General features: G+C 46.5%; 1 protein-coding gene and 2 non-coding genes across 4 annotated transcripts in view; all 3 read left to right on the top strand.

The window, feature by feature from the left end:
• Positions 1-27,779, top strand: part of LOC137331621 (autophagy-related protein 16-1-like) — a 56,716-nt gene that overhangs the window by 14,922 nt on the left and 14,015 nt on the right. The window contains exons 6-12 of one of the 2 annotated variants that reach the window (XM_067995539.1): positions 129-194; positions 2,920-3,006; positions 6,169-6,219; positions 7,371-7,473; positions 13,724-13,829; positions 15,596-15,666; positions 18,883-18,954. In XM_067995539.1, coding sequence (XP_067851640.1) covers positions 129-194; positions 2,920-3,006; positions 6,169-6,219; positions 7,371-7,473; positions 13,724-13,829; positions 15,596-15,666; positions 18,883-18,954 — 556 coding nt within the window. The remainder of the gene's footprint in view (positions 1-128; positions 195-2,919; positions 3,007-6,168; positions 6,220-7,370; positions 7,474-13,723; positions 13,830-15,595; positions 15,667-18,882; positions 18,955-27,779) is intronic. The other variant, XM_067995540.1, reaches the window with a different exon arrangement.
• LOC137331774 (small Cajal body-specific RNA 6) lies at positions 14,484-14,756 on the top strand. Its single transcript, XR_010965545.1, has one exon. It is a non-coding gene; the product is annotated as a small Cajal body-specific RNA 6 (non-coding RNA).
• LOC137331773 (small Cajal body-specific RNA 6) lies at positions 19,566-19,831 on the top strand. The gene has a single exon (XR_010965544.1). It is a non-coding gene; the product is annotated as a small Cajal body-specific RNA 6 (non-coding RNA).

Here is a 27,779-nt window from a genome sequence, read left to right on the forward strand (position 1 = left end):
CCTTTCACACCTAGTTTTATTGGATCTGAATTCTACTTTGAAGTTGGTCACTGTATGCATGGCTCAGATAAAGTTTGTCACCTGTTTGCTTCATGTTTTTTTTAACCTGGGCCTTTTCCCCTCCTCAGGAGACGCCAGGCTAAGCTGAAAAAGGATCTCGCTGATGCTGCTAAAGAACCGTTGAATATTGATCCGTGAGTTGCTTTTGTTGCAGTAAAGTTCTTTTAGTACATGAGCACTCAGTCTCCTCTCTCAATGCCAGTGATTTTCAGATGTAACCTGAGTCTCTTAAAGTCACAGAAACTTTGAGGAAAGTGACTTGAGGTTTCGGCTGCTGTTTTCAGAGCAACTTTCATCATTTTCAAAACCACTCATTAAATAAGGAAAATAATTTGTGGGAAAAATTGAGGGCATTTCCTCGAGTTGTAGCTGAGGAACACGTCTCTAGAGACATCTCCACCCTCCCTCCTGGGAAGGTGTCCCTCGGAGAGCAATTCTTCATCTCATCATTGTACGTGCAAATGTCAAGCTTCCTATCCTTAGAGAATAAATTGTAGGAAGGGTTTTCGGTGTAAAGCATCCCAGCCCAAGTCCTGTCTCCACTTTATTAGAATTCATAAATCGTGGTAATTCTGAGGCGATGCGACGCTTAATTTACACGAGTCCCTGACGAGATCTCCGCTGGTGCCCATCACAGACTGGGCAAGCACCTCTGTTGGAGATTGGCATTCTCCTCTTACTCCTGGGTGCAGAGCCAAAGTCACTAACAGATTCGCTTCCACTAGAATATGTCTCCTTATCGGGTGTTTACTACAGTGGGGTGGCGTGACCTGCTGTCGCTCTGAGGGGCCGGCGTATTTGCCTGCGGTGTTTTTTTTTTAATGCGTTCACGGGATGTGGGCGTCGCTGATGAAGCCGGCATTTATTGCCCATCCCTAATTGCCCTTGAGAAGGTGGTGGTGAGCCACCTTCTTGAACCGCTGCAGTCCGTGTGGTGAAGGTTCTCCCACAGTGCTGTTAGGAAGGGAGTTCCAGGATTTTTACCTAGCAACGATGAAGGAACAGCGATATATTTCCAAGTCGGGATGGTGTGTGACTTGGAGGGGAACGTGCAGGTGGTGTTGTTCCCATGTGCCTGCTGCTTTTGTCCTTCTAGGTGGTAGAGGTCGCGAGTTTGGGAGGTGCTGTCGAAGAAGCCTTAGCGAGTTGCTGCAGTGCATCCTGTGGATGGTACACACTGCAGCCACAATGCGCCGGTGGTGAAGGGAGTGATTGTTTCGGGTGGTGGATGGGGTGCCAATCAAGTGGGCTGCTTTGACCTGGATGGTGTCGAGCTTCTTGACTGTTGTTGGAGCTGCACTCATCCAAGCAAGTGGAGAGTATTCCATCACACTCCTGATTTGTGCCTTGTAGATGGTGGAAAAGCTTTGGGGAGTCAGGAGGGGAGTCACTCGCCGCAGAATACCCAGCCTCTGACCTGCTCTTGTAGCCACAGTATTTATATGGCTGGTCCAGTTAAGTTTCTGGTCAATGGTGACCCCCCAGGAAGTTGATGGTGGTGGATTCGGCGATGGTAATGCCGTTGAATGTCAAGGGGAGGTGGTCATTGTCTGGCGCGAATGTAACTTGCCACTTATCAGCCCAAGTCTGGATGTTGTCCAGGTCTTGCTGCATGCAGGCTTGGACTGCTTCATTATTTGAGGGGTTGCGAATGGAACTGAACACTGCAATCATCAGCGAACATCCCCATTTCTGACTAATGATGCAGGGAAGATCATTGATGAAGCAGCTGAAGATGGTTGGGCCTAGGACACTGCCCTGAGGAACTCCTGCAGCAGTGTCCTGGGACTGAGATGATTGGCCTCCAACAACCACTACCATCTTCCTTTGTGCTAGGTATGACTCCAGCCACTGGAGGAGTGAGCTGCTGTCGCTCTGAGAGGCCGGCTGTATTTGCCTGCAGTGGGGTGGAGTGACCTGCTGTTGCTCTGAGGGGCCGGCTGTATTTGCCTGCGGTGGGGTGGAGTGACCTGCTGTCGCTCTGAGGGGCTGGTTGTATTTGCCTGCGGTGGGGTGGAGTGACCTGCTGTCGCTCTGAGGGGCTGGCTGTATTTGCCTGTGGTGTGGTGGGGTGGAGTGACCTGCTGTCACTCTGAGGGGCCGGATGTATTTGCCTGCGGTGGGGTGGAGTGACCTGTGTTGCTCTGAGGTGCCGGATGTATTTGCCTGCGGTGGGGTGGAGTGACCTGTGTTGCTCTGAGGTGCCGGATGTATTTGCCTGCGGTGGGGTGGAGTGACCTGTGTTGCTCTGAGGTGCCGGATGTATTTGCCTGCGGTGGGGTGGAGTGACCTGCTGTCACTCTGAGGGGCCGGATGTATTTGCCTGCGGTGGGGTGGAGTGACCTGTGTTGCTCTGAGGTGCCGGATGTATTTGCCTGCGGTGGGGTGGAGTGACCTGCTGTCGCTCTGAGGGGCTGGCTGTATTTGCCTGTGGTGTGGTGGGGTGGAGTGACCTGCTGTCACTCTGAGGGGCCGGATGTATTTGCCTGTGGTGGGGTGGAGTGACCTGCTGTCACTCTGAGGGGCCGGATGTATTTGCCTGCGGTGGGGTGGAGTGACCTGTGTTGCTCTGAGGGGCCGGATGTATTTGCCTGCGGTGGGGTGGAGTGACCTGTGTTGCTCTGAGGGGCCGGATGTATTTGCCTGCGGTGGGGTGGAGTGACCTGTGTTGCTCTGAGGGGCCGGATGTATTTGCCTGCGGTGGGGTGGAGTGACCTGTGTTGCTCTGAGGGGCTGGCTGTATTTGCCTGCGGTGGGGTGGAGTGACCTGCTGTCGCTCTGAGGGGCCGGATGTATTTGCCTGCAGTGGTGGCAAGTGTATGACTGACGTTTGTTTTCCCCGTGTTCTCTGATTCACAGTGATGATGATATAGAGGTGCTCGGCGAAGAAGGGCCCGATGCAGCCGGAGAAACATCACCGGTGCGAGCAACGCACAGGACTCCCAGGTGAGAGCCTGGTCTCAGAGACTTATGGAGAGGAGAGTGGGAGGGGGAGGGCTATTAAAGGAAGCCTGATGGTGCTAGTGGCATCAGTGAAGGAAGTTCAGGGTATGTATATAAATGCGAGTTGTTGTTGTTTAAGAGACTGGGCAAACAGATAATTGAGATCAATATGTTTTGTAATTACATTTGATTATTTTTTTAGCTCTACTGATTGCTCAGGGGTTAAATGTGCTGACCAGTGTAGCACTGACGCAGATGGAGATAGCAAGGGTCCCAAGTTCATGCTCTTATCTTTGCTGAGTCATCTGATCTCAGACCGGACAGTGATTGGCATTCTATACTCCAGAGATCGGGACAGGAAAGATTAGCCAGGGTTCCTGCTCCTGATGACTGTCTGGTGACCCCTGCTGGAAAGTGTATCTGTGAGGACACAGGTGAGGGTGAGGTTGTGTTGATGACGATGCTCCAAGATCGCGCATGTGGATTGGCCACTTGATAAAGGCCAACAAGGATGCCTTCAGGAGAGAAAATTGTATGAAGCACCACCCTCTTAAATCATTTTGCCTTTATGTTACGTGATACACTTTTTATATCATAACATGACCAGTTGCTCCCATCAGTGACAAACCAGTCCTTCACTACTATAGTATACAGCTGAAACGGCTCTCTACAGTTTGGAGAGATGGAATCTACAATTATGCTGCTGGCTGTTTATTATCGTTCAAGGGGACAAAGTGCAAAAATTTACTTTCCTAATATTACACCTTAGTAAAATCCTAATTTCAGTGCAGTTCTTCGAACATTGGCTGACATGTTTTTAACACTGAATTGGGATACTTCCAAACTGTGGCCTTGCAATTATGTGGGAACGGAAGAATTTTTAGGAATGGAAAAAGTCTAACAACTCCATCCATTTCCATAGATCAACCCTGCCTACTCATCATCTCACCATATCCTTCAATCCATTCTCTCCCCACAAACTCATCTAAATGTCCCACTTAAAGTGTCTGTTTTAACGTCATTCTCTGGCAACTTACAACATCTCAGTTCCCCTTTGGGGGCCGAAACTCCTCCTGACTTCCCTTCTTACTCCTTTGTTGCTTTAACCCATGTCCCCTGGGATTTGAGCCTTTCATCACATGGAACAATTTGCCTCGATCAGTTTTTTTTCAACTTCTTCACAATGTTGAAAAATTCAATTGGATCAACTTGGAGTTTCCTCATTTCCAAAATAAAACAACTAACCAGACTTTCTTAACCTTTCCTCAGAACCGAAATTCCTGAATTCAGCCTGAAATTGTGCGGTGAAATTGTTTGGCAGGAACCATGATTTTACTTAACGCAGAATAGGTTTACTGAGGGAAGTAAATTAGCCTGAAGATAGCACGAGCTGCGTGGGTCCGCCTTGTAGTATGGAATAACATTTGTACAGTTTCATAAGTTGCCCCATATGTCTCAGTGGGTAAGTGGACTGATTGATTCAGATCAGGAAGGCGTCAGGTTCAAGTCCTGGTCTGTGCTGATCTTCATTGCGGTGGCATGAGGGATGATGCGATTGTCCTCACTCCCCTGGATTAGGGAGGGGGAAAGAATCCTCCAGTATCTATATCAGTATCCCTGTCAATATCTATATCACTATCGAGTGGATCCTTTAGAAATATATATGTGTGGATATCGGCTGAGGATAGGATCAAGATCCGCCGTGATGCACCTCACGGTTGAATAGCCGACTGGCATGCTCAATCTCGCCTTGCGTGTAAAGCATGGTCACTAGGGTCCAAAAATGGTGGGCAGTGCATGCCTGAATTTTCGATGCATGCTATTGGTGGGTGAGGCTCCCTGCCAGCACCATGAACTTGTAAAGAGGCCCCTCACGCACACGGCACAGTTACAGACATGAGATGTAAGATAATGGAAGGTGGTTTATGTTTGGGCTCTGCAACAAATTTACTCCAGTCACATCATCTGGACACATGGGCTATGAGGCACATTTAGAGGGTAAAGCCTTGCTGCAGAAATGGGCCTTGGGCCTCAACCCTAACCTTAGATTTAAACCGCTTCTGCACTTACTGTTGATATATTTCCATTTGCCATCCCAATCTATGACCTCTCTAAGTGAGGTTGTTGACTTAATGCCAAACTAGGAGTTCATGCCCCCAAGGATCTGGATGAGGCTGCTCAAACGCATAAAACAGAGGACACATACAGCCAGTAGAGCAGATTTGTTCTATTTTCATCCCTTGAGTCTGGACTAGATTTGTCAGAGGTGAAAGGACCCACTGTACCGCCCAGTCCCAGAGTGGGAAAGGACAGTGTCTGACCCACTGTACCATCCAGTCCCAGAGTGGGAAAGGACAGTGTCTGACCCACTGCACCACCCAGTCCCAGAGTGTGGAAGGACAGTGTCTCACCCACTGTACCACCCAGTCCCAGAGTGTGAGAGGACAGTGTCTGACCCACTGTACCACCCAGTCCCAGAGTGTGGAAGGACAGTGTCTGACCCACTGTACCGCCCAGTCCCAGAGTGTGGAAGGACAATGTCTGACCCACTGTACCGCCCAGTCCCAGAGTGTGGAAGGACAATGTCTGACCCACTGTACCGCCCAGTCCCAGAGTGTGGAAGGACAATGTCTGACCCACTGTACCGCCCAGTCCCAGAGTGTGGAAGGACAGTGTCCGAGGGTAAAAATCCCCCAAAGTTCCTACTCTTTATCACTATCCATGATTCCTAGCGGAAAATACACATGCGTGGTTATTGAGAGGGTGGGATCAGGCTCAGCTGTGATGCCCCCCACAGGAAATAGTCTGCAGATATTTGTGGTCAGTCCCACACATGAAGAACTGCCGCTTGGCTGAGATGCTAGGTGTCTTTTGGAAACTTACCTCAGCAAGAGTCAAGAGAAAATGGGTGGGGGGTGGGGTTGGTGGTGGGGTGGGGAGGAGAGGAGAGGAGGCAAGAGGGTGCAGGATTTCTGTGTGGATATAGAAGCGGGGTCCACGTCTCTGTGTACAGACTGTGTCTCTCTATATTTGGGGAGGGGGGGCTCGAGTGTATGTTTGTGACCCCAGTCCTGGCTCTCTCTCAGTTTATGGACTGACGGCAAGTGGACATTGATTGAATGCACTGTCTCACACTGACGGTCGTTTCTTCTCTGCTCTGTGTAGAAGGACTTCGCAGACGTCTGGGCTCTTGGATTCTATCGGTAATATCTTTGGGTAGGTTAGGAGCATCCTCCCCCACATTTATTTTTAAATGTTTAGTGTATTTAAGATCTGACTTGACAAAAGAACCGTGGTTAATCAGACAGTAACTTATCTTTCATTCTCACTCATGATTATACATCTCTCTCTCCATCCTATTCTGTACCCAACCCTCCTCTTCCAGGAAACTGTTCCTATTGATGATGCTAATAGATGAGCACTTTGCCCATGAGACTGTGCTCCTGCTATTCACCTGTCTGCAGGAATGAACCCAAGGTTAAACCACACGTACCTCAAACACACAGCACTGAGAATTGGAGAGGATTTAAAGAAATTAAGTTTGCGAATATACCAGCAAACATTCCGAAACCAATACAAATTGTGATACTTTCTGTAAAATGGCCTTTCCTACCTCTTAGACTCTGTATGTCTGTCTGTCTCTCTCTCTCGTGTGTCTGTATTTTAAATAAACTTTCAATGCTGTGAATCTACCACAGGCCACAACCCAAACTTGAGCACAAACAGCCTGCCCCAAGCTGGCCATTTGCACCCTGCCCTTTCTCGGCCATTTTTCCCTCTTCTTCCCCCTCCAATTCTCTCTCCTCCTTTCTTGTTGGGTGCAGTGCTTTGGGCACCAATTGCACTCCGACTCCTCAACCCAAGTGGCCAATCTTCGTGTGTGACCCTAGGCAGCGAGATTCAACAGATGACTTGAATGTAGGGAAGGACCTTGTCCTCACCCGCATACGCTCAATCTCCTGCAGGGGCCATTGAACAGTGATTAGGAGAGGAACCCCTGGCTGACTTTCATCCCCTCCCCACCCAGGACTTCAAGACCAATTGCTGCCCCAGGTGATATTAGCTAACTCAGCACGGATTGGCAATCAAACTGGGCCTTCTGGTCTGTGTAGCTCAGTTTTGTAGAGAACTGCATTTGTCCGTTGAGCCATCAGTGGCACTTGTATCTCAATATTTATTCAATTGGTTTTCACCATAAGGTGTTCCAGATCAGTTAATGCATCTTGCTTCTCTACACCCCACCCTTCCCATCCCAGAGCCCCTGTTTAAATACACACTTTGCTCTAAGTGTGTGTTGGTGCCTAATTATTTTACGGATTCTGCAGGTGCTGAGTAAATGAGAAATTTTCTGTGTTTCCTGCCATTAGAAAACGTTCGCCCACTTTGCACGGGACTGTGACCGATGCCCCCGATGTCCGTACAGGGCCGTGTAGTGAGATGCGACTGCCTAGCACGGCGCAGCATGTGTTTGTGAGTATTCAAACAAAGGGAAAGCTAGATAAGTACACGAGGGAGAAAGGAATACAAGGATATGCTGATAGGGTTAGACAAAATAGGGTGGGAGGAGGCTCGTGTGGAGCATAAATACTGGCATGGACCTCTTGGGCCGATTGGCCTGTTTCTGTGCTGTATGTTCCACATAATTACATGTATTCTGTGTCTTTAAATGAAACGAGGGCCGATTTTCACGAATCCACGCTTGGAGCATCGCCGGCCGGCGAGCGTCTCGATAATTCTCCTATTGATGGACTGATGGCGGACCAGCTCCGTGTTGACAGCGCAGGATCATTAAATTACCCCGATGGTGTTCATTCAGGCTGGTTGTGAGTTCAGTTTGTATAGGAATGCACCGGAATAAAAAGACCATTGCAGTCCATCTGGCTGGTCCCAATGTCTAGGAAATATATTGCATGGCACCTCTCATCTCACTCTATCAGACTAATAATTTACCCATTGTTTTTAATGGAGAAAAGGTATAATTTAGAAAGCAATGATAAAAACCTGAATCGGCAGAAACGTTGATCTTGAAATGAAGTGACTAAAGAATGACTTGCATCCAAATAGCATCTTATAGAATCTTACAGCACAGAAGGACGGCCCGTTCAGCCTGTCGTGCCTGTGCCGGCTCTTTGAAGGTGCTGTCTAATTTGGTCCCACGGCCCAGCTTTTTCCCCATAATCCTGCAAATTAGTCCTCTTCAAGTACATGTCCAATTGCCTTTTGAAAGTTCCCTATGGAATCTAATTCTACCACCCTTCCAGGCAGTCCGTTCCAGATCAATTCCTCCTCATTTCCCCTCTAGTTCTTTTGCCAGTTATTTTCAATCTATGACCTCTGGTTACTGACCTACTTGCTAGATGGAACAGTTTCTCCCTACTCTGTCCAAATCTTTCATACCTCTATTAGGACTCCCCTTAACCTTCTCTGCTGTAAGGAAAACAAATCCAACTTCTCCAATCTCGCCACATAACTGAAGTCCCTCATCCTTAGTATCATCCTGGTAAACCTCCTCTGTACCCTCTCCAAGGCCTTGGCATCCTTCCTAAAGTGTGATGCCCAGAATTGTACACAATACTCCAACTGAGGCTTAACCGGTGATTTGTAAAGGTTTAGCATGACTTCCTTGTTTTTGTGTTCATTGCCCCTATTTACAAAGCCAAGTATCCCATACGCTTTCAACTTACCAACTTATCCTGCCACCTTCAAAGATTTATGAATATGCACCCTCAGGTCCCTCTGCTCTTGAACGCCCCTCAAAATAGTACCATTTAGATTATACTGCCTCTCTGTTGTTCCTCCCAAAATCCATCACTTCACACTTAACTGCATTAAATTGCATTTGCCATGTGTCTGCCTATTTCACCAGTCCTACTGAAGTCTACTACTATCCTGCTCACTATTTACTACGTTACTAAGTTTTGTATCATCCACAAACTTCAAAATTGTACTCCCAATACCCAAGTCCAGGTCATTTCTACATAACAAGAAAAGCAATGGGGGACCCCACTGCATTCTCCTCTCCAGTCAGAAAAACATCTGTTCGCCACTACTCTCTGCCTCCTAACCCATAGCCAAATACGTACCTAAGTTACCACTGTCCCTTTAATACCGTGCGCTTCTATTTTCTAAGTAATTCTGTTATGTGGTATTTTAACAAATACCCTTTGAAAGTCCATATATACAACATCTACTGCACTACCTTCATCTACCCTCTCCGTTCCTTCATCAAAGAACTCAATCAGGTTAGTCAGGCACGATTTGTCTTTAACAAATCCATGCTGGCTGTCCCTTATTAAACCATGCTTCTCCAAGTGAGAATTAACTTTGTCCTTGACACTTGGCCTGTAGTAGTTTTTCCACAATTGACGTTAGACTGATTGACCCTGTAGTTACCAGATTTATCCCCCTCCCCTTTTTTGAATATTTGCAGTCCTCTGGCATCACTCCCATGTCCAAGGAGGATTTAAAGATTGTGGTCAGAACTTCTGCTATCTTCACCCTAGCTTCTCTCAGCAATCTAGGATGCATCCCATCTGGACCGGGTGACTTGTTAACTTTGAGTGATGTCAACCTATTTAGCACTCCGTTCCATTTATATTCTATCCACCATCTCTACTCCCCCCACCCCCACCATCTCTACTGTGACACTAACTTCATCCTCCTTTTGTGAAGACAGATGCAAAGTACTCTTCAGTACCTCAATCAGGTTCTCTGCCTCCCACAAGATTTTCTTCTTTGTCCCTAATCAGCCCCACCATTCCTTTAACTATCCTTTTACTTTTTATATGTTTATAAAAGATTTTTGGGGTCCCTTTTATGTTAACTGCTAATCTTTTCTCATACTCTCTCTTTGCCCTTCTTGCATCCTTTTTCAATTTCCCCCTGCACTCTGTGTATTCTGCCTGATTTTCGACTGTTTTCTGCACCTGACATTTGTCATAAACCTCCTTTTTTCTGTTTTATTTTAACCTCTATTTCCTTTGTCATCCAGGGAGCTCTAGCTTTGGATGCCCCACCTTTCCTCCATATGGGAAAATGCTTGGTTTGTACTTGAACTACCTCCTGCCGCCTGAACGCCTGCCATTGCTCATTTACTGTTTTCTTGGCCAATCTTTGTTTCCAATCCACCTGTGCTAGATCCCTTCTCAAATCACTGAAATTGGCCCACTTCCAGATGGATTCTCATCTTTGATTTTTCTTTGTTCCTTTCCATAACTACTTGAAACCTAATATTATGATCACTATTACCCAGATGTTCTCCCACTGAACACACTCCACTTGTCCTATTTTACCTCCCAGAACTAGATCCAGCACTGCTTCCTTCCTCGTTGGGTGAGAAACACACCGATTAAGAAAGTTCTCCTGTACACATTTTAGGAATTCTTCACCCTCCTTGCCCTCTCTTTTTTTACCCCCAATCTCTACTAGGGTAATTGAAGTTCCCTACTATTACTGCTCTTTTTTTTAAACATATCACTGAAATTTGCCTACAGATTTGCTATTGTATCTCCTCACTATTTGGGGGTCTGTAGTAAACACCCAGCAATGTAACAACTCCTTTTCTGTTCTTTAACTCTAACCAAATAAATTCAATCTTTGAACCCTCTGGTATATCATCCCTCTGCAGAACTGTAACGCTATCCTTGATCAATACTGCCACCCCACTCTTCTGTCTTTTTTCCTTCCCTACCCCTCCTGAATGCATTGTAGCTAGGAATGTTTAGTTCCCATTCCTGCTCATGTTTAAGCCAGGCCTCCATTATAGCCACTATATCATAACCCCATGTGGCAACTTGCGCCTGTCGCTCGTCGACCATATTTGGAACACTCCTTGCATTAACACATACATTCCAACACCAGGCTAGTCAGCTTGGCTTTTTTTCCTCCATCTAATTCCTGCTCTTCCTAAATAATTCTTTGTCCTGTTGCTGTTTTTCCCTCCTAGCTTTATTTATATGCACCTTATTGCTCCTCTCTGCTGCAGCATCCCAGTGCCCACCCCCCTGCCAAATTAGTTTAAACCCTCCCCCACATCATTAGTTAACCTCCCCACAAGGAGATTGGTTCCAGCCCTGCTCAGGTGCAACCCGTCCAGCTTGTACAGGTCCCTCCTGCCCCAGAACTGGTCCCAATGCCACAGTAATCTGAAGCCCTCCCTCCTGCACCACTTCTCCAGCCGCGTATTCACCTACATTGCCTTCCTATTTCTTTACTCACTAGTGCGTGGCACTGGAAGTAATCCAGAGATTACCACCTTTGAGGTCCTGTTTTTTAATCTATTCCCTAGCTCCTGAAACTCTGCCTGAAGGACCTCAACCCTTTTCCTACCTATGTCATTGATTCCAATGTGGACCATGACATCTGGCTGTTCCCCTTCCCCTCGCAGAATGTCGTGTACCCGTTCAGTGATATCCTTTACCCTGGCACCGGGGAGGCAACACATCATTCGGGACTCACGTCTGCAGTTACAGAAACGCCTGTCTAACCCCCGAATCTCCTATAACAACTGCATTTCTACACTTTCTTGTGCCCCCTGTGCAGTCAAATCTCCCACTGTGCCATGGACTTGCTTCTGACTGCATTCTGAGATGTCATCACCCTCACTGGTATTCAACACTGCATACTGGTTTGTGAGTGCCACACTCCCAGGGAATTCCAGCACTGTCTGCCTGGTGGTCACCCTTTCCCTCTCCTCCTGAACTCTCTGTAGCTGCGGAGTCACCACCTCAGAAACTCTGAGCTTGAGCAATTGGCAGCACTTCCTGCATATGTGGTTTTCCAGCACAGTGTTCTGGAGTTCCCACATGGCACGGGATGTACATGCGGCAGGCCCTAGCTGTCCTGCCATGTTAGGTAACAGTTCTTTAAAAATGTTTTTTTTGAAGCTTTAAGGCTACTTAACTGTTTAGCTAACATTAAAACACTAAAAGTCTTAACTACTAAAAAAAACACTAACCACCAAAAACACTAACCACCAAACTAAATACGTACCCCCGCTACTCCTTGTGTTGTCTTACCACGTCTCTCAGAAACATAGCAAAATGCTTCACATTCAGTGACTTCTGAAGTGCAGTGACTGTTATATAGACTAGAACAGGGTTGCATAATGCAGGAGACTGAGTGATTTTTGAGTCTCTGATAGTGTAATTGCACACGACATATTGGAAGGAGCAGGCATCACAAGCTCAGTGACCTTTTCTCATTGAACACTTGTGTTCTTAATCCACGTTATGATTTGTTGATAGTGGAGAATGTTTAAAGAGTAAACAAATGGAAATGCTGATCTGGTTCACGGTGTGTCGATCGTGACTAAAGTCCGCAAGAAAGATACAGATAAGGGTGATTGACCCATCTTATCCATCGACAAAGTCCTTACAATCCCACCTATCATGGCATCCAGCTGTTAAATGATTCCACTGCTCTATCCAGGAGTCCCTTCCATGCATTGATCACCCTTTGAAGGAGTAAGTCCTGATACAAGTTCTAAATCTGTCTTTTACTGGTTTGAGCCTGTGGCCCTTGTTTTACTGTCATGGTTTAGTTTGAAGTAGAGTTCCATATTTACCTATTCCATACAATTTACAATCTTATGAAACCTCTAGAAGGTCTCCTGTCGAGGCTGAAGCGCTCGTTTTTCCAGTCTTTCCCCTGTGGCTCAACAAAACACTAAGGATCAGTCTTGTGGCTCTTGGAACCATCCCGAAGCCCTGCATGTGTTCATTGTGCCTTGGTTACAATTTGTACTACTTCCTGTCTGCCACTTTGGTGAGACGTAAGTGAACGTTGAGGTCAGTGATGATAGACAGGTGGTCTGATTGCACAGGACATCATCCCCATGTCTGCGTTCCCAGAAGCCCTTGCATTTCCCATCCCAATCTAGATGGGCTGTGATGATAGAGGGTTCCTGACAGTAACCGATGCTGCTACTTCAGTCCCATGTTTCAGAGAGAGATTTGGAACATGCCCACAGCAGATGTCTGACACAATTAGTCACCCAGGAACGTTAGATGACGTGGGCTGCCTGTGCTGCCTGACTTGAACCTGCAAGCTGAGACTTCTATTCACAATGTTGGAGAGTGAGGCTAGAATACTTGGTTATAAACCCAACTCACCTACAGTACTACACAGCGTCACTAGCAGTACTTGTTTGAAAGAAAGAATTAACTTGCATTTATATAGCGCCTTTCATGACCTCAGGACGACCCAGTGCACTTCACAACCAATTAAGTACTTTTAGTCACTGGTCACTGTTGTAATGTAGGAAATGCAGCAGTCAATTTGCGCAGCGCAAGGTCCCACAAACAGCAATGAGATAAATGACCAGCTGATCTGTTTTTAGTGGTGTTGGTTGAGGGATAAATACTGGCCAGGACAACAGGGAAAACTCCTGCTCTTCTTGGAATAGTGCCATGGGATCTTTTACGTCCACCTGAGAGAGCAGATCGGGCCTTGGTTTAACGTCTCACTTGAAAGACGGCACCTTCGACGGTGCAGCACTCCCTCAGTAATGCACTGAATTGTCAGCCTAGATTATATCCACAAGTCTCTGGAGTGGGACTTGAACCGATGACCTTCTGACAGAGGTGAGAGTGCTGCAACTGAGCCACAGCTGCCACCTGTCCCTATCGCCCAAAACTCTCTGGTAAGGTTGTCCGGACCAAGATGATCCGACAATAATCCACGGTTTTCTCTGACCGTAGCCCTGTATTTTATTTTTCAGGATGCTCACGATGGAGAGGTGAACGCAGTACAGTTCAGCCCAGGCTCCCGAGTGGTGGTGACTGGTGGGACAGACCGGAAAGTTAAGCTGTGGGAGGTCTCATCAGGTATGTGAAAAAAAAAATCTACCTTTTTTAAATCTACAGTGTAGCCAGTGAACAGGTTGAGAAGTAGGTTCATCAGGAAGTTCTGAGTCCAGTTTGCGTGCTAAGTTCATTCTAATATTGAGTTTGAGCCGTGGAGGTAACGGGATTAGAGCTGAGCCTGATTTCAGTGGGGTGTTATGTGGGAGGAGAAGGGAAACTCTGGTGTATTTATATCGTCCGCACACGTGACACAGTCCTTGAGACCTCAGCTGTTTTTGTTGCCTATTTCCTGCCCTCTTTCCCCTTTGAGTGTTGACCCCCAATGGAGTATGTTTCCATAGACGCCAAGCACTCACCCAGTGCTTCACCCAATTGAGAGTCTAGACAGTGAGCGTCAATGGGCTATTCAACCTTGGGGTATCACAGCTGGGTGTCCTCATGCAAATCCGCACATGATCACTTTTCCGGGTGGTGATCAGGAGCCACCCCCCCCCCCCCCCCACCCCATCCGTCCAAGGGCACAGGGACGCTTTATGTCTCCCCCTGCTGATGCCTGAATAACTCAGCACTAACTGAGGATAGAACCTGGGTCCTTCTTGATGTGTTGTCTCGGTATGTGGTGTGGACTGTTCTTCCATATGTTAGTGGTGTCGTTGTAAATGTGCAAAGTACAGAGGTCAATGATGAGAGGTAAAAGGTCTGATGGCACCTTATTAAATGCCCACATGCTCGCTCCCAGGGGCCCCTGCGTTTCCCATCCTGCTCTAGATGTGCTGCGATGGTAGCGGAGTTCCTGACAGTAACCGATGCCGCAGTTTCAGTCGACGTTCTTGCAGAGAGATGTGGAACGTGTTTCCAGCGGACATCCGACAGAACTGATCACCCAGGAGCTTCGGGTGTTATGGGATTTATCTCTGGTGCATGACCGCAAGTTTTCAAGCTGAGACCTCCGTTCAGAAAGTGAAGTGGGTGTGAAGCTGATCTAGATGCTAATAGGAAATGTTGGCAATTTTAATCTGGTCTGATTGCTGCTTGCTAACCAATATTACACTGCCCAGGACCTGCACTATTCCCTCCAAGCGAATTTTCCTGATCAGCTACTTAGTGATGCTTAGCTCCAGCTGATTTTTAATACAGTTTTACTCTCGATCCCAAAGAAGAGCCTGTTGCTGGCAGCCAACGTCAGGAGTTTGGAGCGTTGCTGTATGCCATGTGGGGATTCCCACACAGTCACCTCAGTGCTTTGGAACAGCAGGTATAGCGCACACATGACCTCCTCGTGTCTGGCAGAGATGGATTTTATGTTTTTAAAGTTTGTTCCTTCATTTTTCTCCCTTTCCTAAAAATGCTGACTCTTGCTCCAGTACAGAACCCTTCACTCTCAATTGTCTTGCTCAAATGATCGTTATTCATGTGTGAGACGAGTGAGTGGGAGGCATCTCAGCCCAATCCTGGCCTTACTCAACGATCACAGCAGGGGTGGCTGAATCGCCTGGCTGATTTTTGGCTCCCTAATTCAAGGGCACTGAGGCCAATTGCAGCACCCCTACTGACTTCCTGGGACGTTGTAGAGTTCAACTCTATCTAACCCACACTGTGCCTGACCTGAGAGTGCATGGTGCTGAGACTGGGTACCTGAAATAGAAAGATTCCATTCCTGGCACTGATGATCCCTCACCATGGACGCAAAATTCATCCAAAAAATAAACATGAATGATAAGTGTTATGGCAGGACTCGGGTGGGTTGTGACACTTAGTACTGATACACTGCTGTTTATTTCGTACAGGGCGATGTGAACTGAAGGGGTCCCTGACTGGCAGTAATGCTGGAATTACCAGCCTTGAATTTGACAGCACGGTAAGAGATAATTGATTTTTTTATTCATTCATGGGAAGTTGACGTCGCAGGCAAGGCCAGCATTTATTGCCCATCCCTAATTGCCCTTGAGAAGGTGGTGGTGAGTCGCCTTCTTGAACCACTGCAGTCCGTGTGGTGAAGGTTCTCCCACAGTGCTGTTAGGAAGGGAGTTCTAGGATTTTGACCCAGCGACGATGAAGGAACGGTGATATATTTCCAAGTCAGGATGGTGTGTGACTTGGAGGGGAACGTGCAGGTGGTGGTGTTCCCATGTGTCTGCTGCCCTTGGCCTTCTAGGTGGTAGAGGTCGTGGGTTTGGGAGGTGCTGTCGAGGAAGCCTTGGCAAGTTGCTGCAGTGCATCTTGTAGATGGTACACAGTGCGCCGGTGGTGGAGGGAGTGAATGTTTAAGGTGGTGGAATGGGTGCCAATCAAGTGGGCTGCTTTGTCCTGGATAGTGTCGAGCTTCTTGAGTGTCGTTGGAGCTGCACTCATCCAGGCAAGTGGAGAGTATTCCATCACACTCCTGACTTGTGCCTTGTAGATGGTGGAAAGGCTTTGGGGAGTCAGGAGGTGAGTCACTTGCTGCAGAATACCCAGTCTCTGAACAGCTCTTGTAGCCACAGTATTTATGTGGCTGGTCCAGTTAAGTTTCTGGTCAATGGTGACCCCCAGGATGTTGATGGTGGACGATTCGGCGATGGTAATACCGTTGAATGTCAAGGGGAGGTGGTTAGACGCTCTCTTGTTGGAGATGGTCATTGCCCGGCACTTGTCTGGCACGAATGTTACTTGCCACTTATCAGCCCAAGCCTGGATGTTGTCCAGGTCTTGCTGCATGCGGGCATGGACTGCTTCATTATCTGAGGGGTTGCGAATGAAACTGTACAATGTGCAATCATCAGCGAGCATCCCCACTCTGACCTTATGATGAAGGGAAGGTCATTGATGAAGTAGCTGAAGATGGTTGGGCCTAGGACACTGCCCTGAGGAACTCCTGCAGTAATGTCCTGGGGCTGAGATGATTGACCTCCAACAACCACTACCATCTTCCTTTGTGCTAGGTATGACTCCAGCCACTGGAGAGTTTTCCCCCTGATCCTCATTGACTTCAATCTTACTAGGGCTCCTTGGTGCCACACTCGGTCAAATGCTGCCTTGATGTCAAGGGCAGCCAATCTCACCTCACCTCTGGAATTCAGCTCTTTTGTCCATGTTTGGACCAAGGCTGTAATGAGGTTTGGAGCCGAATGTTCCAGGCGGAACCCAAACTAAGCATCGGTGAGCAGGTTATTGGTGAGTAAGTGCCGCTTGATAGCACTGTCGACGACACCTTCCATCACTTTGCTGATGATTGAGAATAGGTTGATGGGGCAATAATTGGCCGCATTGGATTTGTCCTTTTTGTGGACAGGACATACCTGGGCAATTTTCCACTTTGTTGGGTAGATGCCACTGTTGTTGCTGTACTAGAACAGCTTGGCTAGAGGCACGGCTAGTTCTGAAGCACAAGTCTTCACTGCAGCCAGGATGTGGTCGGAGCTCATAGCCTTTTCTGCATCCATTGCTCTCAGCCGTTGTTCGATATCAAATGGAGTGAATCGAATTGGCTGAAGACTGGCTTCTATGATGGTGGGGAGATCGGGAGGAGGCTGAGGTGGATCATCCACTCAGCACTTCTGGCTGAAAATGGTAGCAAACACATCAGCCTTGTCTTTTGCACTCACATGCTGGGCTCTGCCATCATGAGGATGGGGATGTTCATGTAGCCTCCTCCTCCCATTAGTTGCTTAATTGTCCACCACCATTCACGACTGAATGTGACAGGACTGCAGAGCTTTGATCTGATCTGTTGGTTGTGGAATCGCTTAGCTCTGTTTAGCATGCTGCTTCTGATGTTTAGCATGCATGTAGTCCTGAATTGTAGCTTCACCAGGTTGACACCTCATTTTTTATGTCTAGTCTATTTTTTATGACCTTTTCTCAGCGCTTGCCAAAGCTACATGGTTTCTATTTTTTTCCCAGATTCATCCCCATCTCTACTGAAGTGGGGTTCCAAGGGTGTTGGCAGCTGCCCAGTACCTCAGCTAAGTGGCCATTCTTCATGTGTGGGCCAAGAGAAAGTGTGTCCACGGGCTGTTTTACCATGGGGGGCATTACGACTGAGCCTGCTCCCATCCTTGCTTATTGTCTACGTTAGCATCCAGTAAGATGATCAAGAGCAGCAACTGGGAAGTGCTTAATGGGGTAGTGTGGAGGGCGATTTAGTGTGTATTTGACCCATGGTACCTCGTCTGGAGTGGACTGGAGCAGCTCATCTGCTGTTGAAACCTTCATCCATGCATTTGTTATCTCTAAACTCGACTATTCCAATGCTCTCTTGACTGGCCTCCCACCTTGCACCTTCCGTAAACTTGAGTTTATCCATAACTCTGCTGTCCATATCCTAACTCGCATCAAGTCCCGTTCAACCATCACCTCTGCTCGCTGACCTACGTTAGCTCCTGGTCTGGCAACGTCTTGATTTTAAAATTCTCATTCTTGTTTTCAAATCCCTCCATGGCCTCGAACCTTCCTACCTCTGTAACCTCCTCCAGCCCTACAACCCTCCGCGATCTCTGCGTTCCTCAAGTTCTGGCCTCTTGTACATCCCCAATTTTAATCGCTTCACTATTGGCTCTAGGCTCCTAAGCTCTGGAATTCCCTCCCTGAACCCCTCTATATCCCTCTCTTTTAAGACGCTCCTTGAAACCTACTTCTTTGACCAAGCTTTGGTCATCTGTCCTGATATCTCCTTATGTGGCTCAGTGTCACATTTTGTTTGATAACATTCCTGTGAAGCGCGTTAGGATGTTTTACTACGTTAAAGATGCTATATAAATGCAAGTTGCTGTTGATGGGACATTGGAGAGGGAGAGAGAGAGAGCTTTACTCCACATCTAACCTGCATAGCACCTGACCTGGGAATACTTAATACTGATCTTTCCCCTCCCCTACACGTACTTTGCCCAGGGCTATTGAGAATAGTCGTCATCCCAACTGCTACCCTGGTTGAACTAACAGTACAGACTGGAGTCGAACCTGCCACAGTTCACACCACTCAGTATTAGCCATGGTATGCACTTGTTTTGTGATAGCTCAGCATGCACTTGTATTTTGATGTAGCTCAGTTTGTTCTGTACAATATTGATAGGATAATATTGGTATTTGTTCTCAGGGTGCGTATCTGCTAGCAGCCTCCAATGACTTTGCCAGCAGAATCTGGACAGTGGATGATTCCCGGCTACGGGTAAGTAGAAGATGCTTGAACCTGCTCCCAACCTACCCCTGTTCTTCTGACCTAGAGGTGTGGAGCTTCCTCTGCACCCTCCCTGTATTCGGGGTCTTGTGATGCTTTGATCTTGATGACAACTGAAGATAAGTTTGAGAGTTAGGTTGTGTTCAAGTCATAAAAGTTTACCTGGCTTCTAAAGGAGAGAAATGCCTTACGGGTACCATCCCTAGATGGTTCCACCAGTGGCTGATCGTAGAATCATAATTTTTAACTCCTCTACCGGATCTCCTCTTAGTCTTCTTTCTTCCCATGAAAAGGCCCCACAGTCTCTAATCTCTCCCATAGCTGAAGCATCTCATCCCTGGAGTCATCTTGGGGAATCTCATCTGCACTGTCTTCACGGTCTCGCTATCCTTCCTAAAGTAAGGCCCAAAACTGAGTGCATTATTCTAACTCTGGCCAATGTAAGGAATCTTACAACACCAGGTTATAGTCCAACTGTTTTATTTGAAAATCACAAGCTTTCAGAGGCTTTCTCCCTCGTCAGGTGAGTGTGTATTTGTGCAGGTTTTTGTGATGGTTATGCTTAACTGACAAATAGAACCACATGAAAGCTGCTGTACAGAGGTCGGTGATGATAGGTAAAAGGTCTGACTGCACAGGGCGTTGCTCCCACATCCTCGCTCCCAGGAAACCCTGCAATTCCCATCCTGCTCTAGGCGTGCTGCGATGGCACAGGGTTCCTGATAATAATTGATGCTGCTGCTTTAGTCTGTTTGATAGAGATTTGGAGCATGTCTGCAGTGAGCATCTGACAGAATTGATTACTGAGGAGTGTTTGATGTTGTGGGGTTTGTCCCTGGTGCCTGACTGCAAACCGAAAACTGAGACCTCACATCTTGTATTGAAGGGGAGTCTTGGTTGGGTGTGTGACTGATGCACGTTTTTTATGTATATATTTTATGTCTTGCGTGTAGCACACACTTCCTGTAACACTTGCCCTGTCACACTTTGAGTCAAATTCTGCTCTGTAAAATCAGCATTATCAGTCACCTAAATGAATATTCTGGATGCATTGTGCGGGCAGAGCATCCTCTTATAAAACTGTGCAACCTCTGCCTCACTGTGCGCAATGCTATGGGAAGTCTGGTAAATTCAATCTCCCTTGGTGTTGGAATATATGCCGTATAATATGCAGTATATTATCGGGGCCATTAATTTTACAGTGATGTAGTAAGTTAAATTGTGTTTTTAGTACACATTTTTGTGGGAGTGTTGGTGATATTTTTGGGTTCATTGTGATTACATCCATATTTTTGTGGAACTTATAAATCCATGTCCCTTATGATGATTGTTTATTTACCTATTTGCCCAGTTTTAGGTCTTTTTAAAATTTAAAACAAAGATCTTTATATCTAGATGGTAGGAGAGACATTGCTGGTAGTAGGTGGCATGGGGAAAGAAGGAGGTGTTTATGTAGTTTGGGAACAGTGAGAGGGAGATGGGGGAGTTTCTTTGAACTGCAAGTGATGTGTTGGAAGTGGTAGGAGATGTAGGGGGCTTGGAACAAAGGAGCACTAGGATGGTAGTGGTGGGGTGTGAGAGCGTTGGGAGAGGCGATTGCTGGATGTGGGACTCCTGGGGGAATGAGTACTGTGCAAGGTAAGCAGCATCTGGGTGCAGTGTATCTGGACCTGAGGGTAAAAGAGAGGTGGATCGCGGTGGGCAGAGTGCTGGACTCTGGGTGCCTGGGTGTGGAACTCCTGGGTTAAGGGGAGGTGGTGTCTGGGACTATTGGTTGGGAGGGTGGGGTGTTAAGCGGGGATGCGTGGGAGGATTGTGGAGAGAGCTCATGAGGTATCTGGAAGCACTTGGAGTCAGGATATAGGACTATTTGAGGACATGACTGCAATGTAGTAGTGTTGGGGGTGAGGTTTGGGGTCTGATGGTATCTTGGTTGGGGAGGAGAGATAATGAAGAATGGTGGCTGTAAACCTTTGTCAGTTTCCTTCCTGGAAGTTTTATTCTAATCTGGGAACCATGTTTTAGTTATTTAAAGCATATACAGATGTTAGGCTAACTGGTCTATAATTTCCAGCCTTCTGCCTACTACCCTTTTTAAATAAGGGTGTTACACTAGCAGTTTTCCAATCTGCCGGGACCTTTGCCGAGTCCAGAGAATTTTGGAAAATTATTACCAAAGCATCCACAATCCCGACTGCCACTTCCCTCAAGACCCTAGGATGTAAGCCATCAGGTCCAGGGGATTTATCCGCCTTGAGTCCCATTAATTTACTGAGTACCAATTCCTTAGTGATTTTAATCGTATTAAGCTCCTCCCACCCCCACCCCCCACCCTAGAGCCCCCTGTTTGTCCAGTGTTGGGATATTCTTAGTGTCCTGTACCGTAAAGACTGAAACAAAATATTTGTTCAGCATTTTTGCCATCTCCATGTTTCCCACCATTAATTTCCCGGTCTCATCCTCTAAGGGACCTACGTTTGCCTTAACCACCCTTTTTCTTTTTATATAACTATAGAAACTCTTGCTATCTGTTTTTATATTTTTTGCTAATTTATTTTCATAATCTATCTTCCCTTTCTTAATCCATCCTTTAGTTACTTTTTGCTGTCTTTTGAAGACTTCCCAATCTTCTATCCTCCCACTAAGTTTGGCTACCTTATATGTCCTTGTTTTTAGTCGGATACTATCCTTAATTTCTTTACTTAGCCATGGATAGCTGTCATTTTTACACCCTTTTTTCCTCAGTGGAATATATATTTTTTGAAAGTTGTAAAATAACTCCTTAAATGTACCGTCTTACCCTTTAATCTATTTTCCGAGTCCACTTTAATCAATTCCGCTCTCATTCCATCATAGTCTCCTTTATTCAAGCTCAGTACGCTTGTTTGAGAACCAACCTTCTCACCCTCTAATTGGATGTGGAATGTAACCATGTTATGGTCACTCATTCCAAGGGGATCCTTAACTAGGACATTATTAATTAATCCTGGCTCATTACACAGGACCAGGTGCAAGGTTGCCTGCCCCCTTGTAGGATCAGTTACATACTGCTCAAGAAATCCATCCCTAAACTCTTCCTCAAGGCTGCCCTGCCCAATTTGATTTGTCCAGTTAATATGATAGTTCAAATCCCCCATAATTAAGTCAGAGGATATCCTGTTTTATTAGAACAGGAGCATCATACCATGGAAAACACAATGTATTATTCTGCTAAAGTATTATTCTTTTTAAGGCTGCAAAGTGTAATTGATAAGTCAACACTGGGTGAGTTCATTGCTATTCAGGCTAGAGATCAGAATCCTAGCTTTGTTCGGGTTGAACAAAGAGCCTGCAGATATTGTGGCTCTTATGTTCTCTGTTCCTCAGTACATGGCAAATAAGAACATAAGAACATAAGAAATTGGAGCAGGAGTAGGCCAATCGGCCCCTCGAGCCTGCTCCGCCATTCAATAAGATCATGGCTGATCTGATCCCAACCACAAATCTAAAGAACACAAGAAGTCGGAGCAGGACCCGGCCACATAGCCCCTGGGCCCTCTCCGCCACCCACAGGGCATTGACCGATCCGAACTCAGCTTCATGTCCAATTTCCTGCCCGCTCCCCATAACCCCTAATTCCCTTTACTTCTAGGAAACTGTCTATTTCTGTTTTAAATTTATCTAATGATGTAGCTTCCACAGCTTCCTGGGGCAGCAAATTCCACAGACCTACCACCCTCTGAGTGAAGAAGTTTCTCCTCATCTCAGTTTTGAAAGAGCAGCCCCTTATTCTAAGATTATGCCCCCTAGTTCTAGTTTCACCCATCTTTGGGAACATCCTTACTGCATCCACCCGATCAAGCCCCTTCACAATCTTATATGTTTCAATAAGATCGCCTCTCATTCTTCTGAACTCCAATGAGTAGAGTCCCAATCTACTCAACCTCTCCTCATATGTCTGCCCCCTCATCCCCGGGATTAACCGAGTGAACCTTCTTTGTACTGCCTCGAGAGCAAGTATGTCTTTTCTTAAGTATGGAGACCAAAACTGTATGCAGTATTCCATGTGCGGTCTCACCAATACCTTATATAACTGCAGCAATACCTCCTTGTTTTTATATTCTATCCCCCTAGCAATAAAAGCCAACATTCCGTTGGCTTTCTTGATCACCTGCTGCACCTGCATACCAACCTTTTGATTTTCTTGCACTAGGACCCCCAGATCCCTTTGTACTGCAGTACTTTCCAGTCTCTCGCCATTAAGAAAATAACTTGCTCTCTGATTTTTCCTGCCAAAGTGCATAACCTCACATTTTCCAATATTATATTGCATCTGCCAAATCTCCGCCCACTCACCCAGCCTGTCTATATCCCCTTGCAGGTTTTTTATGTCCTCCTCACTCTCTACTTTCCCTCCCATCTTTGTATCATCTGCAAATTTTGATATGTTGCACTCGGTCCCCTCCTCCAAATCGTTAATATAGATTGTAAAGAGTTGGGGACCCAGCACCGACCCCTGTGGAACACCACTGGTTACTGGTTGCCAGTCCGAAAATGAACCATTTATCCCAACTCTCTGCTTCCTGTTTGATAACCAATCCTCCACCCATGCCAGAATATTACCCCCAATCCCGTGATTTTTTATCTTAAGTAATAATCTTTTATGTGGCACCTTGTCGAATGCCTTCTGGAAGTCTAAATACACTACGTCCACTGGTTCCCCTTTATCCACCCTATACGTTATATCCTCGAAGAACTCAAGCAAATTTGTCAGACATGACTTCCCCTTCATAAAGCCATGCTGACTTTGTCCTATTAAATTATGCTTATCTAAATGTTCCGTTACTGTCTCCTTAATAATAGACTCCAAAATTTTACCCATCACAGATGTTAAGCTAACTGGCCTATAATTTCCAGCCTTCTGCCTACTACCCTTTTTAAATAACGGTGTTACATTAGCAGTTTTCCAATCTGCCGGGACCTCTCCTGAGTCCAGGGAATTTTGGAAAACTATCACCAAAGCATCCACAATCCCGACTGCCACTTCCCTCAAGACCCGAGGATGGAAGCCATCAGGTCCAGGGGATTTATCCGCCTTGAGTCCCATTATTTTACTGAGTACCATCTCTTGAGTGATTATAATCGTATTTAGCTCCTCCCCCCCGAGAGTCCCCTGTTTGTCCAGTGTTGGGATATTCTTAGTGTCCTCTACTGTAAAGACTGAAACAAAATATTTGTTCAGCATTTTTGCCATCTCCATGTTTCCCACCATTAATTTCCCGGTCTCATCCTCTAAGGGACCTATGTTTGCCTTAGCCACCCTTTTTCTTTTTATATAACTATAGAAACTCTTGCTATCTGTTTTTATATTTTTTGCTAATTTCTTTTCATAATCTAACTTCCCTTAATCAATCCTTTAGTTACTTTTTGCTGTCTTTTGAAGAATTCCCAATCTTCTATCCTCCCACTAAGTTTGGCTACCTTATATGTCCTTGTTTTTAGTCAGATACTATCCTTGATTTCTTTACTTAGCCACGGGTGGCTGTCATTTCTTTTACACCCTTTTTTCCTCAGTGGAATATATTTATTTTGAAAGTTGTAAAATAACTCCCTAAATGAACACCACTGCTCATGTACCGTCTTACCCTTTAATCTATTTTCCCAGTCCACTTTAATCAATTCCGCTCTCATACCATCATAGTCTCCTTTATTCAAGCTCAGTACGCTTGTTTGAGAATCAACCTTCTCACCCTCTAATTGGATATGGAATTCAACCATGTTGTGGTCGCTCGTTCCAAGGGGATCCTTAACTAGGACATTATTAATTAATCCTGACTCATTACACAGGACCAGGTCCAAGGTTGCCTGCCCCCTTGTAGGATCAGTTACATACTGCTCAAGAAATCCATCCCTGATGCACTCAATGAACTCGTCCTCAAGGCTGCTCTGCCCAATTTGATTTGTCCAGTTAATATGATAATTAAAATCCCCCATAATTATGGCTGTTCCCTTATTACATGCCCCGACTATCTCCTGATTAATACTTCTTCCAGCAGAGTTGCAACTATTCGGAGGCCTATATACTACGCCCACTAATGTTTTTTTTCCCTTATTATTCCTTATCTCCACCCAAACTGTTTCATTATCTTGATGCTTTGTCCCAATATCATTTCTCTGTATTACAGTGATTCCTTCCTTTATTAACATAGCCACCCCACCTCCCCTTCCTTCCTGCCTGTCCTTCCTGATTGTTAAATACCCTGGCATATTTAATTCCCAGTCGTTGTCACCCTGCAGCCATGTTTCTGTAATGGCCACAAGATCATACCCATACGTAGTTATTTGTGCCGTTAACTCGTCCATTTTATTACGAATGCTACGTGCATTCAGATAAAGAACTTTCAAATCTGTTTTGTGACGCTTAGTTCCTGCTTTTTCCTTTTTTAACACTTTACCTATTACTCCATACCTTCTGTCCCTTCCTGTTACGCTTTCCTCTCTCTCCCTGCTCAGGTTCCCAACCCCCTGCCACTTTAGTTTAAACCCTCCCCAACAGCACTAGCAAACACTCCTTCTAGGACAGCGGTCCCGGCCCTGCCCAGGTGCAGACCGTCCGGTTTGTACTGGTCCCACCTCCCCCAGAACCGTTTCCAGTGTCCCAGGAATTTGAATCCCTCCCCCTTGCACCATTCCTCTAGCCACGTATTCATTTGAAATATCCTCCTATTTCTACTCTGACTAGCACGTGGCACTGGCAGCAATCCTGAGATTACTACCTTTGAGGTCCTATTTTTTAATTTACCTCCTAACTCCCTATATTCTGCTTTTAGGACCTCATCCCCTTTTTTACCTATATCGTTGGTGCCTATGTGCACCACGACAGCTGGCTGTTCGCCCTCCCCCTCCAAAATGTTCTGTAGCCGCTCCGAGACATCCTTGATCCTTGCACCAGGGAGGCAACACACCATCCTGGAGTCTCGGTTGCGGCCGCAGAAACGCCTGTCTATTCCACTTACAATTGAGTCCCCTATCACTATAGCTCTGCCACTCTTTTTCCTCCCAGCCTGTGCAGCAGAGCTACCCGTGGTGCCAGGAAGTTGGCTGCTGCTGCCTTCCCCTGATAAGTCATCCCCCCAACAGCATCCAAAGTGGCATATCTGTTTGAGAGGGGGATGGCCACAGGGGACCCCTGCACTACCTGCCTGCACCTCTTACTCTCCCTGGTGGTCACCCATTCACTTCCTGCCTGTATACCCTTTACCTGCGGTGTGACCAACTCGCTAAACGTGCTATCCACGAGTTTCTCTGCATCGCGGATGCTCCACAGTGAGTCCACCCGCAGCTCCAGCTCCGAGATACGATCGGTCAGTAGCTGCAGGTGGACACACTTCCCGCACACATGGTCGGCAGGGACACTGGTAGTGTCCATGACTTCCCACATCTTGCAGGAGGAGCATATCACGGGTGCGAGGTCTGCTGCCATGACTTGCCTTAGCTGAGTTACCCCTTTTAAATTACGTTGAAATTAGAAAATGTTAACTATACTAGGGACCTAGGTTCACTAAAAAAAAACACTATCTGCTATAAAACCTGCAGATCTTCCCTTTCTTATTACTTTACTTACAGTAAAATGGTAGAAATACTCACCTGAACCTACTCACCAATCAGCTGCCTCCCCTGTGCCGCGTCACTTTCTGACTGGTGACGTCACCCCGAACTGCCGCTGGTCTCAGAGTCTCGCTCTCAGAGTAAGCTCTGGTCTCGCTCTCTCCACACTGTTTATATCCCCGCTCTGGTCTCACTCTCTGCCGCCGCTCACCGACTGGACTCTCGCTCTCTCCGCGCTGTTTATATCTCCGCTCTGGTCTCGCTCTCTCCGCGCTGTTTTTATCCCCGCTCTGGTCTCGCTCTCTCCCGCCGCTCACCGCTCTCAGGTCCACTACCGCTCTGCAGGAAAAGCAAGGCAAAGCAGCACCTCCTTCCCCCACTTCACCTAACTCCTACACGTACTGAACTCTCAGCACACTGTGTAATATCCGCACACCGTGCAGTCCGCACTGACAGGCCCCTGTATTTCTACAGTTGAGACTCAGATGAGTCAGGCCTGCCCCACCTTCAGGGACCAATTGAATCGAGCTAACCAATTAACTTGCTACAGCAGCTCTCTGCTGAAGCCTGACAGAAACTTAGAAATTTAAACTTTTAAATTGACCTTAAACAGTTGAAGCAATATGCACTAGATTTAAAGAGATTAACCCTTCAACTCCCACACCTGACAGAAACTTAGAAATTTAAACTTTTAAATTGACCTTAAACAGTTGAAGCAATATGCACTAGATTTAAAGAGATTAACCCTTCAACTCCCACACCTGACAGAAACTTAGAAATTTAAACTTTTAAATTGACCTTAAACAGTTGAAGCAATATGCACTAGATTTAAAGAGATTAACCCTTCAACTCCCACACGTACCGAACTCTCAGCACACTGTGTAATATCCGCACACCGTGCAGTCCGCACTGACAGGCCCCTGTATTTCTACAGTTGAGACTCAGATGAGTCTCAACTGTAGAAATGACTGCCTTTGTTTCCTTACACTAGTGCAGTGCAGAAGTTTACAGCAGTGTGTGACAGACAGGAAGTGAATGCTTATTTAAATTTTTAATTACATAACCCAAGGTTGCAAGTGTTAGTTTTTCCTGAGTGCAGTAGGAGTTTACTTAAGGCAGTCCTGCTCCTAATTTGGCCTGGGAACAATTTGCAGTTCGCCTGCCTTTCACTTATGACCTCCAGCAGAATTACTGCTCACTGTGTCTCTGGGCTTCCAGTGGGATGCTGA

Source organism: Heptranchias perlo, chromosome 13, assembly GCF_035084215.1.
Source record: "Heptranchias perlo isolate sHepPer1 chromosome 13, sHepPer1.hap1, whole genome shotgun sequence".
NCBI lineage: Eukaryota > Metazoa > Chordata > Chondrichthyes > Hexanchiformes > Hexanchidae > Heptranchias > Heptranchias perlo.